The sequence below is a fragment of the Myotis brandtii genome, unplaced genomic scaffold, assembly GCF_000412655.1.
Source record: "Myotis brandtii unplaced genomic scaffold, ASM41265v1 scaffold417, whole genome shotgun sequence".
NCBI classification, from domain to species: domain Eukaryota; kingdom Metazoa; phylum Chordata; class Mammalia; order Chiroptera; family Vespertilionidae; genus Myotis; species Myotis brandtii.
In genome coordinates, this window is record NW_005366017.1 from 149,514 (window position 1) to 166,264 (window position 16,751).

General features: G+C 56.1%; 3 protein-coding genes across 9 annotated transcripts in view; all 3 read right to left on the reverse strand.

Moving 5' to 3' along the window:
- Window positions 1-9,295, reverse strand: part of PTPN6 (protein tyrosine phosphatase, non-receptor type 6) — a 16,208-nt gene extending 6,913 nt beyond the window's left edge. For 2 of the 4 annotated variants that reach the window (XM_005873656.2, XM_014545648.1), the window contains exons 1-7: window positions 8,950-9,295; window positions 3,833-3,955; window positions 3,418-3,612; window positions 768-957; window positions 509-625; window positions 289-402; window positions 41-137 (exon numbers count right to left, since the gene is read on the reverse strand). In XM_005873656.2, the coding sequence (XP_005873718.1) occupies window positions 41-137; window positions 289-402; window positions 509-625; window positions 768-957; window positions 3,418-3,612; window positions 3,833-3,955; window positions 8,950-8,963 (850 nt within the window). In that variant the 5' untranslated portion in view covers window positions 8,964-9,295. Of the gene's footprint in view, window positions 1-40; window positions 138-288; window positions 403-508; window positions 626-767; window positions 958-3,417; window positions 3,613-3,832; window positions 3,956-4,043; window positions 5,328-8,949 lie in introns of those variants that run through there. The other 2 variants (XM_005873657.2, XM_014545647.1) reach the window with 2 other exon arrangements.
- Window positions 9,296-9,659: 364 nt separating this feature from the next.
- On the reverse strand, window positions 9,660-12,242 carry LOC102257521 (chromosome unknown open reading frame, human C12orf57). Of its 3 annotated transcripts, none has more exons than XM_005873659.2 (3): window positions 11,285-12,234; window positions 10,843-11,019; window positions 9,660-9,891 (listed from the first exon to the last, which is right to left on the reverse strand). In XM_005873659.2, exons 1-3 carry the CDS (start codon window positions 11,334-11,336, stop codon window positions 9,740-9,742), a joined length of 381 nt encoding a protein of 126 aa, XP_005873721.1. In that variant the 5' UTR covers window positions 11,337-12,234; the 3' UTR covers window positions 9,660-9,739. The 3 variants fall into 3 exon arrangements, 2 of the variants coding, with proteins under 2 accessions (XP_005873721.1, XP_014401135.1); XM_014545649.1 differs by lacking the exon at window positions 9,660-9,891 and adding an exon at window positions 9,898-9,993 and having other exon boundaries at window positions 11,285-12,242; XR_001363552.1 differs by lacking the exons at window positions 10,843-11,019; window positions 11,285-12,234 and adding an exon at window positions 10,643-10,714 and having other exon boundaries at window positions 9,806-9,891.
- A 409-nt stretch (window positions 12,243-12,651) lies between these two features.
- Window positions 12,652-16,751, reverse strand: part of ATN1 (atrophin 1) — a 7,686-nt gene continuing 3,586 nt past the window's right edge. Inside the window, exons 5-9 of one of the 2 annotated variants that reach the window (XM_005873660.2) lie at window positions 16,504-16,726; window positions 15,289-15,985; window positions 13,868-14,011; window positions 13,375-13,555; window positions 12,652-13,201 (exon numbers count right to left, since the gene is read on the reverse strand). In XM_005873660.2, the coding sequence (XP_005873722.1) occupies window positions 13,168-13,201; window positions 13,375-13,555; window positions 13,868-14,011; window positions 15,289-15,985; window positions 16,504-16,726 (1,279 nt within the window). In that variant the 3' untranslated portion in view covers window positions 12,652-13,167. The remainder of the gene's footprint in view (window positions 13,202-13,374; window positions 13,556-13,867; window positions 14,012-15,288; window positions 15,986-16,503; window positions 16,727-16,751) is intronic. The other variant, XM_005873661.2, reaches the window with a different exon arrangement.

A 16,751-nucleotide genomic window follows, 5' to 3' on the forward strand; every position in this document is an offset into this window, starting at 1 on the left:
CCATGGGGGGAGGGAGGAGGGAGGCCATGGGGATGCTCACATGGGAGAATGTTCTTATAACGGTTCTTGCTCTTGTTTTCTGGCCGCTGCCCTTCCAGCCGCTGGTGCAGGTTCTTCACCTCCTGCTTCTGCAGACTCTGAGGGGCGAGAAGGGGCAATGGAGTGCCATCCCCAAGAGGGGCGTCTATGGCGGGAGATAGCATGGGGCAGATCAGTATCAGGTATGGAGAGAGAGTGGGGTCTGCCAGGCACCCCATGCCGGTCACCCTCATGGTCCCCATCATGTACCTCAAACTCCTCCCAGAATCCAGCCTTGGCTGTGTTCTCCGAGTCCTGCTTCTTGTTCAGTTCCAAGACCCGGTTCTCAATGTCAGCCGCATTCACCCGCGTGGCGTAGTATGGCTAGGGTGGGCGAGGGCGAGAAGTCAGTGACTTCCAGATCTCAGAGGCTAGGGAGGCGGCGGGACTGCACAGGGGGAGGAAGGACGCGGCCAGACCCACGCCTCACCTGCCGCAGGTAGACAAAGGCGCCTGAGGCCTCCTCAATCCCCGTCTTCTTGAAATGCTCCACCAGGTCCGTGAGGCTGTCGAAGGTCTCTGAACCACCCACCGTGTAGCGTCCACCCTGAGGGATACCAAGTCAGGCCACCCCGCAGGGCCCAAGTCTCTCTCTCTCCCTCTACCCCCAGCCTTGGCCGGAAGCCTGGCTGACTCTCCCCGCCGCCCACGCCCCAGCAAGAGGCTCCCCCACTGCCAGGCTGCCTTACCTCACACATGATCTTGATATGGGTGACTCTGAGCGGGGAGCCTGGGCCAGCTTTGGGCTGGTCGTTGAGCACGGACAGCACAAAATCTCCTGGCTGGCTGAGACTCTCACGCACAAGAAACGTCCAGGGCTCACCCTTGGCCTGCAGCAGTGTCTCCGCCTGCCCCCCAGACATGTGGCCATGGTACCACCTAGAAAGGGCAGCATCGGGGAAGATGAGTCCTGGGCCGAGGGGCAGTCACTGAGCAGAGAGGCTCACAGGGAGGGACAGGGAAACAGTACCTGTGATGTGCCAGGCACTATGCTAGGTGCTTCCAATCCCACCACCATATTTAGGCCTGTTATTCACAAAACACAAAGAGGCAGGTGCCATGCCCATTTTACAGATGAGGACACTGAGGCTGCCCATTGCACACTGGCCCAAGGCCTTGCTGATAAGAAGCAAACCTCAGGGGTGCTCATCAGGTCCACCTCTGGGCCTTTAAGACAAAGGCAGAGGGCAGGCCCTGTCCAGGATATTTGGAGGGAGAAACCAGGAAGGGTCTCCATGAAAGACGGGGCCAGGCTAGGGAAAGAGGACGGTGACCAAGAGGAAAGCAGCCAAAGGTCAAACCACAGAGAGCCGTGGAGATGGGGAGACGGAAGTCACCAGGGAGGCCTGATGGAAAGAACTCCTCCAGGGAGGCAGGGAAGATACACAACCAGCAGGGGAGAGTGGTGTAGGGGGCTCTGGGGTGCCCAGGATGATGCCATTGAAAAGGAGGCTGGGGTTCAGAGGGGCTCAAAGGGGCTCAAAGGGGCAGAAAGCAGAACTAGGACCTTTCCCCGAAGCACACCCCCTTCCCAGGAGGAAATGTAGCCCCACAATGCCCAGCCCCACAGGAAACCACGTGATGGAAAAAACACAAAACTCCTTCTGGGGAGAGAGTGAGAAGTGAGGTTGTGAGGTTTCCTCAGCCCAGGGACCTCGGGAGGGGGGGACATTTTCCAACCGCAAAAATGGGGGGTGGGGAAGAGGGCATCTCACTCCAGCCCAGAGACGACCACAGCTCAAAGACCTTCAGAGTCCCCTGGCCTACCCAGGAGCCCTCTGGCCACCCGATCCTGCTACTCAGGGACAGGCCAGAGCCCCAGGGCAATGAGGAGGGGTCTAGCCCTCTTCCCCCAGGCCCCAGGATGAGGAAGTTTCCATGCAAATGTCAGGCTGACCACAGGCACAGAGCTAGCCATCAAGGGGACAAATGCAAATTCCTGTGGAGGGGGAGGGGCAGCAGCAGTGGCTGCAGGGACACAGAGGTCTGGAGAAAGAGCCTCCCACACACACTTCCAAGGTCAGGGGTGAGCCCAGAGTGTCCAGGCGTAGGTAACCAAAAGGGCCTCTCAGAGTCAGCTTCCTGGTCTTGACCAGCCCCAGCCCCAGCCCTATTCTCCTCCTGTTTCTCCCAAGTGATGCGAACCCAGGCCTCAGCCTCCTCCCCAAGGGGTCTGCTCAGCCCCTCCTTCCCTCTTTCAGCTCAGTCCCCAACCTACTGCTTCTCTATGGTCTGGCAACCCCATTCTCCTACTGCAAGAGCCTGGCTGTGGGCAAGGGCCGAAAGAGGACATGAGTTCAGCGAGTCTGGGTGACAAATCCCCAGGCATGTTAGCGATGGGACCGAGGGAAAGGGTAGGAAAGGACGAGGTCATCAATGCTGAGGCTTCTCTCCTAGAAGGCATGGCTTCAAAGGAAGTGATCAATGGCTTCATGTGGACTGGAGAGAGTCATGGTGGGGCTTGGGGCCTTCACCTCCCCTCATCCACTTCTAAGTCTTAATCAATGACTTGAACAAAAATACGGATGCAAGGTGGGAGGCATGCATCTCAGAAGCACTGAAAACGGACAGAATCAAGGTTCAGAATCATGTCAACAATCAATACACAAATACAGTACAAGGGCACGTTGGCTTGGCCACAGGAGTATGGGGAAAAAAACACCCTAGAATTTTTCAGCTGCCCTTCGCCTTAACAGGAGCTGTCATTGAGACGTAGCTGCTAGAATGAACCACCTGTGATGCTGAGTGTTCGGGTGCCCCCACCTCCCACTCAAGCTTTAAGGAGACCACCTGGAGAGTGGCCAGGCCCGCTCTGCGGCCACAGCGTTGGAGCCAAAGGGATGGAAGGGAAATGGCTTGAGTATTACCCTGTGCCCAGCCCTGGGCCCTTACACACGTGACCAGATCACACAGTGATGCCCTACCAGCCCCAAGAGGCAGACCCATTCCCGCTGGTCTGCTGAGGCAAGGCATTAAGTGTCCTCATAGACACTTATCCCTGCTCCTTCTCCACCTCGCACTGCGTTAACCTGTCCAGAAGGAGGGAATAGTTACAGGAAGTCAGACTCAGTTCCATAGAAGGAAGAGGAGCTTTCTAACAGCAAAGCTGGCCACAAGGAGTGGACTCTCTGTCACCAGTGGGGCCTGGGTTGCCAGTCGACAGGGAGCCTGAAGGGTGAGGTGACCTCTGGCTTCCTCGCGGGTAGATGGAAAGGGGTGGAGGTTCGTCCACTGAGACACAGCCCTAGGGTCACATGGAAGACAGAGGGCCACAGAGCCCTGGCAGGGCGCCGGGAGGGGAAGACACGGCCAGCGGGGGGCGGGAGCAAAGCCCCTCACCTCTCACTGGTCGGGTCAGAGCAGTTAAGCGGGTACTTGAGGTGGATGATGGTGCCGTCCCGGTCCTGCAGGACGCCGTGCTGCTGCGTGTAGTACTCCACCAGCTCCGTCAGCGTCGCAAACTTCTCCCCTCCATACAGGTCGTAGAAATCCCCTGAGTTCTGGATCCGAATATGGGTCACCTGGTCCCCTACCCTGCGGGACACCAGGCGGTGAGGCCAGTGGGTGCAGGAGGAGAGGGGGGGACGGGTGGGGGGTGGGCTGAGGTCCTAGGAAGGGGACACACACAGGATGGGGTGGACACAGACAGGGACAGGGACATGCTGGGCGGGGGCTGGGGCGTGGGCACGACCGTGAGGGAACCAGGAATGAACTGCCCAAATCCTGGTCCTGGGTGGAGTTGAGGGCCACCTACCTGACAGAGAGGGAGAAGTCGCCCTGGTTCTTGCGACTCGGCCGAGCCAGGAAACTCCCGTGGACACCGCGGCCCTTGAGCAGGGTCTCTGCGTCCAGCCCACTGAGGTCTCGGTGAAACCACCTGGGAGGCCCAGGAGGGCGGTGAGGAGAGGTCGCATGGGCTCCGGGGCACCCGTGCCTCCTGCCGACCGTGGGTCCCAGGCCCTTACCTCACCATCCTGGGGGCTCCCCAAAAGGAAGGGGGTGCAGGGAACGAGGTAGTGCTGGGGAGTCCGGGCAAGCGGAGACCGCTAGGGCTAAGCCTCAAACGCGGCCCTCAGCACCCAGGCCGCCTCACCACCCTCCAGTCCTGGTTCTGGGGCTGCCACTCCAATGGCCCAGGGCTGCCGACAGGGCGGGGACAGGAAGGGGCGAGGCCCCCTTGGGGGAACTCACTGTACTTCTCATTTTAGCAGAGCCGTGGCAGTGGGGGTGGGGTTAGGGCCCACTTTCCAATGTCTGCCATCAAAGGCCTTCGGAGCATGGCATTCCACAAATAAGGACACGTGTACACCTTGCACCCTCTGGGAGAAGATCATGCTTCATACATGTGAGCCCACAGTCACACGCCATCTCTTCCTCCTCCCAGCTGCTTCCACACCGCCTTCCCTGCTCTGAGCTACTAATAATGGCCACGGTGATCGCTGCCATGTGATGGAATCATGCCGTGTGCCGGACATTGTGCTATAAGGTCCTTTACGACCCTTCCCTGATTTACTCCTCACAACAGCCCTATGAAGCAGGTACTGTGTTTATGCCCACTTTACAGACAAGGGACCTGAGGCTCAGGGAGTGTGGGGAAGTTGTAGCGGGAAGGGGCGGGTCCCCAACAGCCAAGACCTGTAGATGCTTCGGAAGGAGGGTGCCCTCGCCTTCCCAGCATTCACATCTGCAGGGGTGCCCCTGGGGCAGAGAGGTGGATAGAATGACCCCTGTGAAACTGGCACCTTTTCTACTTCTTGCCCCCGGGCCTTTGCCCCTACCCTGCCCTAACCATGTAGTTGGAGCCCAGGAACAGAATGGTGGGGAGGGAGGGAGTTGGAGTCAAGGAGGCAGGTGGGGACGGAGTTGACAGGCCCCTTCGGTCCAACCACCCTATGTCTGAGCCATAGCTTCTTGCCGCGTGGGTCTGGTCTCAATCAGCCAGAGCTCAGGACTCTGACCGAGGCCTGTCTGGGGCCACGGTCCCTGCCATGGCTGATAGTCGCAGGGCCGGTTGACCTTGAGAGGCCCTGAGCACTACAAGGGTAGGATGCTCTCGGTGTGTAATTCCACACAAACACCACCCAACCAACGCGAGAGGAAAGCAGCCCAACAAAGCACAGACAAGAAACCCATATTGGTGGCTTCCCCTACGGGGAGTCTGGGCAGCTGGAGGGATGGTGACTTCTCCCTTATACCTTTTAGAAAGTTGTGGCATGGGCATGTATTACCTTTATAAAAATAAACTGACTGGGCCCTAGCCGGTTTGCCTCACTGGATAGAGTGTCGGCCTGGGGACTGAAGAGTCCCGGGTTTGATTCTGGTCAAGGGCATGTACCTTGGTTGCAGGCACATCCCCAGTAGGGGGTGTGCAGGAGGCAGCTGATCGATGTTTCTCTCTCATTGATGTTTCTAACTCTCTATCCCTCTCCCTTTCTCTCTGTAAAAAATCAATAAAATATATTTTTTTAAAAATAAAAATAAATAAACTGACTGGGAGGTAGCAATTTCCAGGAAAGCTCTGGGCTGCTTGATCTGGGTGGTATATACATGGGTGCGTGCTGATGTTCACCAGGCTTACATACATGCACATTATATGTGCCAACCTCAATAAAAAATAAGGAAAAAAATAACAAAGTCTTAAAGGCCAACAAAAGTCTGTTTCTCTATGATGACTACTATATCACTTTTTAAAACATCAAACATCAATTCCCCCCCCCCCCGCTCCCCTCCCCAAAAAGGGCTTTTTTTCCACCTCTTTCTGGTACCCTGGGGAACTTGCTTGGCCTGGTTACTGCGTGGTCTGATGCTGACTACCCCTTCAGTCTTCTTAAAAAATGTTTTAAATTGATTTTTTTTTTTAGAAAGAGACAGGAAGGGAGAGAGAGAAAGAGAAACACTGATTTGTCATTCCACTTATTTACGCATTCATTGGTTGCTTTTTGAATGTGCCCTGACTAGAAATCAAACCCACAATCTTGGCTTATGGGATGACGCTCTAACCAACTGAGCTGCCCAGCCGGGTTCCCCTTCAGTCTTGGACAGCCACACTGAATGACCATGAACTCCCTCCCACAGCAAGGGCCGGAAGAGCGGCTGCACAGCCCGCCCCACCACAGGGGGTCCACCACCAGTCTTGCTCACCTCCAAATGTTCAAAGCTTAGCACAATGCCTCGCACAGAGTATGTGTCCCGTAAACAAGCTCATCAAAACCTATGCAAGTACATGGTCACAAGTCCAGCTCCTGGTCCTACACATACACCCCTCCCTTGTCATATACAGACACAGACACACACAGACACACACACACACACACACACACACACACACACACAATCACCCACCCAAGCACACAGTCCCACTACATGCACCTCATCGCCCATGTCCATCGACACACATCCCTGGTTTGGTACAAATACCCACCTGGACACTCCATCCTGACCCCACTCAAAGTTCCAGGTCCCTGCTCAGCACTGAACACCCACTGTACCCCAGACCCAGCCCTCTCTCCTTCTGGGGCTTAAACCCACTGGGTGGGAAGAAACTAGCTAGGCACCCAGGAGCGCCTGACCCTTGGGAGAGGAAGGACTTTTTCAGGAAGGTGTCAAGCCAGAAGACAGACGCTAAGATAAGATGTACAGTCTCTGTTGTCCCTTTAACAGGGAAATAAAGACCCACCGCCTGCCTTACCTTGCTATAAGCGCTCCAGTATCCTCAGAGCACTTGCACAGACACAATCCCACCTGGGCCTCGTACATCCTTCTGATGTAGAGATTGTTTCCCTCACTTTTTTAAGGAAGGAAAACAGGCTGAAGGAGGCTGAGAGTTACAAAATAAGTCCCTAGTGCTTCAGAAGAGAAAAGTATTCACTTGGGAAGCAGAGAGATAAAGGTAGAGATAGAGATCAGTGGTGAAGTGGAAAGATAAGGGGTCTAGAATAGCCAAGTGAAATGCCTAGAAAATTCCTAAGCTTCCCATTCCTCAGCACCTGGTAAAGAAAGAGAGATAGAAACATCAATGATGAGAGAGAATCACTGATCCGCTGTCTCCTGCACGCCCCACACAGGCATGTGCCCTGACCAGAATTGAACTGTGACCTCCTGGTTCATAGGTCGATGCTCAACCGCTGAGCCATGCCGGCCAGGCCATCATTGATGTTTCTATTTCTCTCTCCCTTCTTCTCTGAAATCAATTAAAAATATATATTTTTTAAAAAGCTGATACGCAGTAGGGTTTTAGTGCCAGCAGCTCTTACATTACAAATTAACCCACATGCCAACCCTATTTATTAGGTCTTATTAGCTCAATTTTAGAATAAAAAAAAAAACAGGCTTAGAGACGTTAAGTAACTTGCACAAGGTCACAAGCGCATGAGTGGGAAGGTGGACAGGCCAAGGTTATTTGACACCAGAGCTTGTCCTTCCCCGCACAATGGCCACACTGCTGCAGCAGACTTCAGTGGAGGTAGGATATTGGGGGGAGGGTGCTGGCATGGCCCTAGGGCAGGGGTGGGCAAACTTTTTGACTCGAGGGCCACAATGGGTTCTTAAATTGGACCGGAGGGCCGGAACAAAAGCATGGATGGAGTGTTTGTGTGAACTAATATAAATTCAAAGTAAACATCATTACATAAAAGGGTACGGTCTTTTTTTTTTTTTAGTTTTATTCATTTCAAACGGGCTGGCCGTAGTTTGCCCACGGCTGCCCTAGGGGGACGCTGGAGGGCCGGTGCTCCCACAGAGGCAGCACCAAGGTGGCAGGCACAGCATCCACTGGAGCAGGGCTGGGTGAGCAGAGCGGGGTGCCTGCTGCAAAGCTGCTCTGAGAGGCTGGGGCCTGTTGCAGAGTCTTACGAGGCCCGGCGGAGGAACCGGGGAAGGAATCTGCACCGGGAGAGGCCTTTCCAACCAGCTGGTGGAAAACGATCATGGTAGGAGCATGGACGGGATTGTCCAGAAGACTGTCAGTGGGGCTGACAGTGACAACTGTGTGCACTGGGGAAGGCAGCACAGATGGAAAGAAGGGGGCGACCAACCTACCAACTCACCAACACTCCAAGCAGGTCTTCACTACGTAGATGGTCACAAACTCCAACAGGCCTGCCGGGGCCCAGCTTTCCTCCCCACCAGTTTACCCTGCTTCGGGCTCTGTCCCTGTGTCATTGTTCCCACAGCAAGGCCTCTCCCTCACCATTCCCGCTGCCCAGGGGCTCTGACTCACTCATCCCCTCCTCAGGAAAACCCTCCTGGACCCCTCCAGCCAGTGAGGCCACCGGCAGCCCAGTCACCTGCTAGCACATGAAGCTGTTTCTTTTCCCTTCTGAGAATCGGAAAATATCCTATTAATTGGGTTCTTGGTGTAGTCTGTTACCTCCCACTGAGATGAAGCTCTATGAGGGCAGGAACCATGTCTGCCCTGTCCGCTACAGTTATAGCCAGAACCTTCAAAAGTACCTCACCATGTATCTGTGTATGAATGATACAGGGGAGGGGAAGTGAAGAGGAACTGAAAGAAAGTGGAACGAAGACAGGCTTTCTCAGGTTTGTCTTTCAGACATGTTATGTTTCAGGTGATGTGGGCTACCCAGGGGGACAGGTCTAACTTAAGCAAACAGCAAAAGCAGGCGAACGGAGGATGGAGAGAGAAATGCAATGGTGAGAATCAACACACGTGACAGGGAAAAGTGTCAGAGAAGAGGGTGAGTCCCCCCAGAAGCATGAATAAGCCTGGAGCTCCTCAAAACTCGAGGGTAGAGACAGACCCAGGGCAGGGAGCAGTGACAGATCGCACACGTGTCAGAAGTGAGCGTGAACCTTGCTCCTCCCTCCAAACGAACAGGAGACTGTAGCCCCCAGGTGGAGCGGGAGACTTACCCACGGGACAGCATCTCCCCAGAGGGATGGGGGAGTCACAGGCAGAGAGCCAGAGGGGCGGGGCGGGGCTGAGCCCCAGGCGCAGCAGTGTGGTGGCCCAGACCTGGTGGAGAAGAATGCTCTGAGCTCAGCCGCTTCCTCCTCGATGCTGTCCACCAGGCCAAGGGGACGGCAGGAACAAGCCCCTGCACTAAGGGTCCCCAGCAAAGGGGCAGGTGAGGTGGGGCTGGCCTCTGACCACGCACAGCAGCCTGCTTTTCCCTCCAGCCCTACTCCTCCGGTCAGGTCGAGAGTCCAGGGCGTGCCTGCCTGCCTGTCCAGGGCCTCCTTCCCTGGGGAGGGGAGGAGCCACCTGGAGCTCCACCTGGAACGCGAGCTGACAGGGCCGCAGGAGGGCGGGTGGGGGCAAGGACCAGGAAGTAACCCTGGCCAAGTGAACACCAGCCAATGAGGGAACTTTTTGGTCCGCAGCCACCAAGGGGCCGCAGGAAAAGCCCAGGAAGCCCCATTCCTCACCAGAGGTACTACCTGTGCAGGCCCACCCGCTCAGGGTGTTCAGGGGCCGGCCCACCCTCCCACCCTGCCTTGGAGCAGGGTTGGGCCCAGCCAGAGCATAGGAAGGATCTGGACAGGGACATGAGCAACTGAAATGGCAGAGGGAATCGGGGCCAGGAGGTGGGCTTGTCAGGTCACAAAAGAATGACGCTGAGAAGAAATCACAGGCATGTTTATTATCCACCGGGACGCGGAGATCTTCCCTTCCCAGGCAATGTCACGGGGAGGCCAGCTCTCAGGAGGCGGCTACGCTGCCTCCTGAAGCAGGCCCGTGGGGTGGCAGTGTCATCGGCGGCAGGAACAGTGCCTTCAGCTTGCCCGACAGGCTGGCAATCTCAGGATCCTGGGCTTCGTAAGACTTGACCAAGCGGGCAAACTTCAGGACACCTGCAAGGGGGGTCTGAGGTCAACCCACATCCCCAGGGAATGGAGGTGCTCCAGAGGAGGACAGAGGGTAGCCTGAGCATGAGTCACTCGCCAGGTAGCTGTCTGCAAAACAAGGCACATGAAAGGCCTCTGCCCCGGGGGTTTGGATCCACCACTTTCTAGTCTACCCGGAGCACAACTAGATGGGATGCAGGGAATGGAAATATCCCAAGGCAGCGTGCTTCTCCCAATCGAGTGAACAATTTTAGCAATTTAGTCACAGGAATCCAAAGTATGAACACCCAGGAAAGACCCCATATCTATAACCACAACACAGGAGGGCCAGGGGGTGACCGGCCTAAATCAGTCAACACCCTTGAGGAATACCGTGATCTCATTAAAGAAACTGAACTTCCAACCCTCAAACAGAGAGCAGCCGAAACACCTCGGAGGGGCTGCAGAAGCTGCTATTATGCAGACGAAAAGCTTTCAAAACGGGAGTCAGGTCCGGCCCTGCGGTGACGACCCTCCGGCACTTAGTTCACTACAAGAGTATGTTTCCTCATCTTAAAATGGAATAATAGTATAACTAATGGTAACTACAAAACGCACTGAGGACTTCACCTGGCGCATTTCAGAGTAGATCCTAGGCTCTCAGGGCCAATACTATTAGACGGATTATGGCTGCCTCCGTGTGGCGAGAAGGGAGACGACAGTCAGGACATCGAATCCAGCACGTTTCTCCCGAACTCCACCCCATCCCCGGACCCACCTTCCCCGTCGCAGCTGAAGCCATAGGCCTTGATGACCTCCTGCTGAATCTGCGTGGCCACGGGCAGCACGAGCCTAGGCGCTCAGGGCCAATACTATTAGACGGATTATGGCTGCCTCCGTGTGGCGAGAAGGGAGACGACAGTCAGGACATCGAATCCAGCACGTTTCTCCCGAACTCCACCCCATCCCCGGACCCACCTTCCCCGTCGCAGCTGAAGCCATAGGCCTTGATGACCTCCTGCTGAATCTGCGTGGCCACGGGCAGCACGAACTGCAGCATCTTGCCCATGTCGTTGCACGCGTTGTCCCGAGCCTCGTCCATGCGCACGGCGTTCTCGGGGGCCGCGAACGCCTGGATCACCTCGGCCAGGACCACTGTGTGGCGGATGCAACCCAGGGTGGCGTCCCGGCAGGCCCGGCCGACAGTGCAGGGAAGAGGACAGGGAATTAGCGGGCCGAAGCCGCAGTAACCCGATAAACACGGCCCCGAACCCCTCGCTCTGGGGCACCCCTCTCAGAGGAGGGAGGAGGCTGGTACCCCGCGCCCCGTTTCCGGCGGAGCAAGCCCATCTCGCCGCCAGCCTCCGCCGGCACCCTCCCCGGCAGGCAGCCCCCGGGACTAGGATGCCCTGCTGCTCACCCTTGGCCTGCTCGGCGCTCAGGGCCGCAGCCTGGGCCGAGGCGGACGCCATAGCGCCACCGGAGCAGCACCTAGGAAATGCGGGGAAAAGAGGGAGGCCGCCGACCGGTTCCCGGGTTTGTGGGGGCGGGGGAAGAGCCAGCCGCAGCCGGAAGTTCCTCGGGCGCCCCCCAGAGCACCCCACGGGACCCCGAGGAACTGGGAACACTCGGGTGTGTGACGCTCTAACGAGTGGGGAGAATAACGCTCGCGCGGGCTTCGAGTGGTTCTATTGTTGCCATGAACTCGCGGTTTGGGGAGGGCCTTCCGGGACGAGCCGGAAGACCTGCTGGACAAATTCAAAAAGAGCTGTAAGCACTGCGGGGCGCGCCCTGGCGAGAACGCGGGGCCGCCGTGGACTCCGCTGTGGGTGAGGGTGACTCCGAGCGGACGCTCCTCGCTCCCACTGCTGTACACGCAGCGGGGCACACGGCGGCCTCACAAGGAAAAACGGTATTTAAGGGACTTACTCATGTGCATTTCTAGAGTTGGCAAACGTTTGAGACGAGCGTATGCAAATGAGATCGATGCTGATTGGCTGAGAGAAGCCAGTCACACCTTTTGGTTTTTAAAAACGGAGACAGTGACTTGCAGCAATAAAAGCTTGGAACCGAAACAGCTGTCGCACTTGCATACGAGTGCTGCAGCGTAATGCCGTCTAACTTGTCTTCTAGGCGTTTGAAATGGTCACCTGCTCTCTTCTCAAACCATAGGGTAAAGACTCCTGGATTCTAATCGCTTTAATCTGTGGAAATAAGGCTCTTGGACCTCTGCTTCATAATGTCTCAAAGTATTCTGCAGAAAGGATTCAGACTGGTGGCTCCTAGCTGTCATGCCTCAGCGGGCAGTGGTGGTTCAGTGGTTGAGCGTGGACCTATGAATCAGGTGGGGGTTCATTCCCCGTCAGAGTACATGCCCGGGTTACAGGCTCATGGGGGAGGACGGGGACAGGGGAGGGAAGGGAGGGTGTAAAGGGGAAGGGAGAGGAGAGGGGAAGGAGTTTTCAGGAAGCAGCCAATCAACGATTGTCTCTCATTGATGTTCCTATCTCCCTCTCCCTTCTCTGAAATTAATAAAAATATATTTTAAAAACAAAAACCTCCTAAGTCTGAGTATTTCCTAGACCTGACCTTGGCAGAGGTGTGCCTGTCCCAGGCCTCCAGCATCCTGATGGGAGTATCCTTTTCAACTGTCCAGGGTCCCTCCACCCAGTTCTTCAGAAGGCCCATCCCTTCCCACTTCCCACTTCCCAGAGGGTCTCTATTGAGCAGACAACTTCCCACCCCCCACCCCGCCCCGTAGCCCGCAAATAAGGAGTCACAGCCATCTTCCTGGGGAGTTGTGAGGATGTTTTGTTTGGTTGGTTTTGGTTGGGATGTTTTTAAAGAGCATCATATAGATATTTATATATATAAATTATTAATGTGGGGCAGGGGCAAGGGGCATACATTGCAGAGGGGGGCGCGCACATAGGGATTGGGTAGAGGCAGGGGGTGGCACACAATGCTACGCAAAAACAGCCACATCTAACAGATGAAATAATCACACCAACGGGGCAGGGAGGGGCGGTGGCCACAGGGGCTGGGCATGGGACAGGAAGAAAGCAGGGGGACAAAAAGAGGGACCTGGTCCAAGATACTGCGCGCTTTCTGCCCCCACCCCCCCTACCTCCCCACCTCTGCACACCACAGGAGCCTCGGTTTCCCATCTGTCCCTTCCTCCCTCCCTCTGCCCAGCTGCTGAGGCCCTGCAACTGAGCAGCACCCCTCCTCGCTCTGGGTGGCAGGCCAGGAGGGAGACTTCCAAATCCAGATGCACACTTGGGTGTTCTCTTGATTGCAGGTTTACAGTGGCTTGTCACTTTCCTTTTTCAGGTGACTGGGAGTAGAACAGAGATAAGCGAGTGAGGTCAATCTGACCTGACCCCTCTCACAGAGCATGGTGGAAGAGGGGATCCCTCCCTGAGAAGACTAACACCAAGTTGTACCATGCCTACACCCCATCCCAGGCTTACATCTCCTCATTCCCGGCCTAGGGGCGCCCAGTAGTACCTGTAGTAGTCCTCCTGGGCAGGCAGCGGCACACTGTGCAGCGGGTGATGGGCATGCAGCCACTGCTGCTGCTCCAGCGCCAGGCGCTGCAGCTCAGCGGACTGTGCGTGCATGGCCTGCAGCTGGTGAGCTGCTGACATCGGGGCAGAGAGGGAAGCTGGCAGGTCCCGGTAAGGAGCAGCTGTAGGCAGGAAGGGCACAGGGCACATGACTGAGCCAAGAGATAACCAACCACTTTACATACAGAGGCAACTGAGACTAAAAATGTTAGGTAACAGCAGTCTTGAAAAATGCCAGTGGTGGAGTTAGGATTCAAACTTCTTGGCCTGGCAATAAAACCTATGCCTCTCTTCAGCAGAGCTACTCCCATCCCCAGCTCTTCTGGGCACCTCCTCACCCATCCCAAGCCAAATTAGGCCAATCCCACCACCCAAATTCCTCCTTTCTGCTCTTCCTTTATTAGACCTTCCCTTTCCCCAACCTCCATTCTTACCAAAAAGCTGGTGACGAAGAACTTCATTCTCGTGCAGAGGGTGAGGAAGAAGGGGGTTGGGGAGGGTCCCAGCTGGGTAGGGTATCCGGGTAAGGTGAGACCCTGAGGCCAGGGGGTCAATGAGAGGGTGCACTGAGGCAGAGGCTGGAGGGTAAAGAAGAGGAAGGTGTCACCAGAAGGCAGGTTTGGGGAAAACCATGCATGTAGTGAAGGGATCCAAGCCTGGGAAGAGAGATGGAAAATCAAACACAGGGAGATCCAGAGTGGAACAAGGAGCACAATGGACAAGTATGAGACACTAATGGAGCAGGGACATATTAACAGACAGAGAATAGTTATCAGAAGGGTCTGAGGAAAAGGAAAGAGAGAAGTGGTCTGCTTAGAGGAGATGAAAGAGGATAGAAAGTTTAGAAAATGAGACAGGAAGAGAGGTTAACAGAGAGACAGAAAGCTCAAGGGAGGTTGGAATGAACATGAATGTAAGGTTAGATTAGGCAATAAGAAATCTAGTGAAACCCTAGTCCCGTGGTCGGCAAACCGCGGCTCGCGAGCCACATGGGGCTCTTTGGCCCCTTGAGTGTGGCTCTTCCACAAAATACTACGTGCGGGTGTGCACATACAGTGCGATTGAAACTTCGTGGCCCATGAGAGCCACACTCAAGGGGCCAAAGAGCCGCATGTGGCTCGTGAGCCGCGGTTTGCCTAGCCGCAGTTTGCCGACCACTGCAGCCGGTTTGGGGTCAGTGGCTAGAGCATCGGCCTGTGGACTGAAGGGTCCCAGATTGGATTCCGGTCAAGGGCACATGCCCGGGTTATGGGCTCGATCCCTAGTAGGGGGCTTGCTGGAGACAGCCGATCAATGATTCTCTCTCATCCTTGATGTTTCTATCTCTCTCTCCCTTCCTCTCTGAAATCAATAAAAGTTTTTTTTTTTAAAGAAATATAGTAAAAGGACAGTAAGTAAAGCTCATTATCACCTATGATGTCCACAACCACAGCTACAAGATTCTTTCTGAAAGGCACAGAGATGGGGAGGAACATAAAAGACCTACAGCTGGGAGGAGAGAAGGTGGCAAGAAGTCACAAGAGAGCTGAATCCAGAGGAGCAAGAAAACAGGTATGTGAGGGTCTGGGGGAAATGGGCGGTAACGGTAGAAAGGCAGGCTCTCTCAAAGGGCTCCAGCTTTGGCCTCTATCATGGGTGGGATGCTAGACTGACAATGATGGGGATGTGGGGAATAGTCGCTGTGGCAAGGCTAGGGTATGAGATGACAGGCTGGTGAATGACAGGGAAGCAAAGATCAGGGAAGCACTTAGGAGAGAGCTCATGCCAGACTAGGAAGGTCCTGGATTGAGGAAGAGAAGAGCCCAATCACTTGGGGGGGGGGGGGGGGGGACAAGGAAGGAAGTAGGAGTCTCACCTGCATGGATGGCATCCTGCTGGTGAAGGTGCAGGTGAGAGTGGATGTGGGAGTGCTGGTGGTGATGGGGGGTCACATTGAGCATCTGCAGCCGGGCCAGTGGGTCATTGCCCAGGGCTGCCACCCTTTCTGCATGCTGCCTCTCAGCTGCCAGACGCTCCGCGTAGGACATGTCAGGCCGCAGGGCTGGCCCCGCAGCCAGCGCCAGACGTTCTCTCTCCAGGGGCCCCAGACTCGGATGAAATGGGAAAGGGTGTAGGCCAGGGGGGCCAGGCTGTAGAGCTAGGCCTCCATGTCGAGGGAAGGGATCCAGGCCAGGCCCAGGAACCCCGTGTAGGGGTTCCAGCTCACTGGGCTTCACCTCAAAGCCAGGCTTGAGGCGGTCACGGAGGTCTCTTTCTCGGGCTTCCCGCTCCCTCTCCCGGGCTGCTGGGTCACTGCTGTACAGGGCTGGGACATTGTAACCCAGGAGTCCCGGGTCCACTGCCCCCAGGGGCACGTAGAACGGATGGTTGCGATTGCCAGGAGACATGACGTGAGGCCGGGCATATTCACTGAGTGTGCGCAGGGCTGGAGTGTCAGGACCCAGGTAGGGGGGCACTGTAGCCACAGCACTGCCCGGCTCAAATGGAGGGCGATGGGGCACTGGGCCGAGAGACGGACATTCCACTGGAGCACGGCCCTCCTGAGCCAACTTCTGTGGGATACAGGGAGAAAAGGAATCAGAAGAGCAGTTTTATAAAATGGTGGCCAGGCCCTGTCTGGTGTGGCTCAGTTGGTTGGAGCATCAGCCTGTACACCAAAACGCTGCAGGTTCAAATCCGGGTTGGGACATGGGCGAAAAGCAACCCACCATGTTTCTCTCTCCCTTCCTCCCTCTGGAAACCAATAATAAAAAAGGTGGGCAATCCTGAGCTGCTAGTTTATCTCAGCAGCAGAATGCCAAAGTACCTCGTCTTATTGGAACTCAGCCTACCAGGAACTCCCCTACCCACTTCTCCTGAAGAGCAGCTCTTCTTACAATCCACAGGCAGTCTGACCTGAGCCGACCCCAGACCAGGCATCCCTCCCGCAGGAATCCTGTGGTCTCCATTTCCTGGGCTGCAGTACTTCCTCCTCTCCAAGAGGTGGCGCAGTGCCCCCGCCCCTCGAGCCTGACTGCGCGGCGCACAAGGAAGGCCGGAAGGCGGGAGGCGCACGCCGTGACGCACTCACCACGCTCCGCTCCAGCTCGCGTTCCTTCTCGCGCTCGCGTTCCTTCTCGCGTTCTCGCTCGCGCTCGCGCTCCTTCTCTTCGCGCGCGCGCTGTTCGGCCTCGCGCCGCACCTTCTCCACCAGGTCGGCCCGCTTCTTGGCCAGCTTGGAGCCCTCCAAGGGCACGAAGTACAAGTCGCTGCGCGCGCACGAGTTAAAGCCGCGGTCCAGGTGTTTGTTGAACCTGTGGGCGCAGAGGCAGCGCGCAC

Excerpts from the sequence above, each read along its gene's own strand:
- LOC102257521 (XM_005873659.2), bottom strand. The coding sequence starts at position 11,336 with ATGGCGTCCGCCTCGGCCCAGGCTGCGGCCCTGAGCGCCGAGCAGGCC. Across the intron at positions 11,020-11,284 it reads GAGCGCCGAGCAGGCCAAGG|TGGTCCTGGCCGAGGTGATC; the intron begins GTGAGCAGCAGG and ends TCCGCCACACAG. Across the intron at positions 9,892-10,842 it reads CTTCAGCTGCGACGGGGAAG|GTGTCCTGAAGTTTGCCCGC; the intron begins GTGGGTCCGGGG and ends CCCCCCTTGCAG.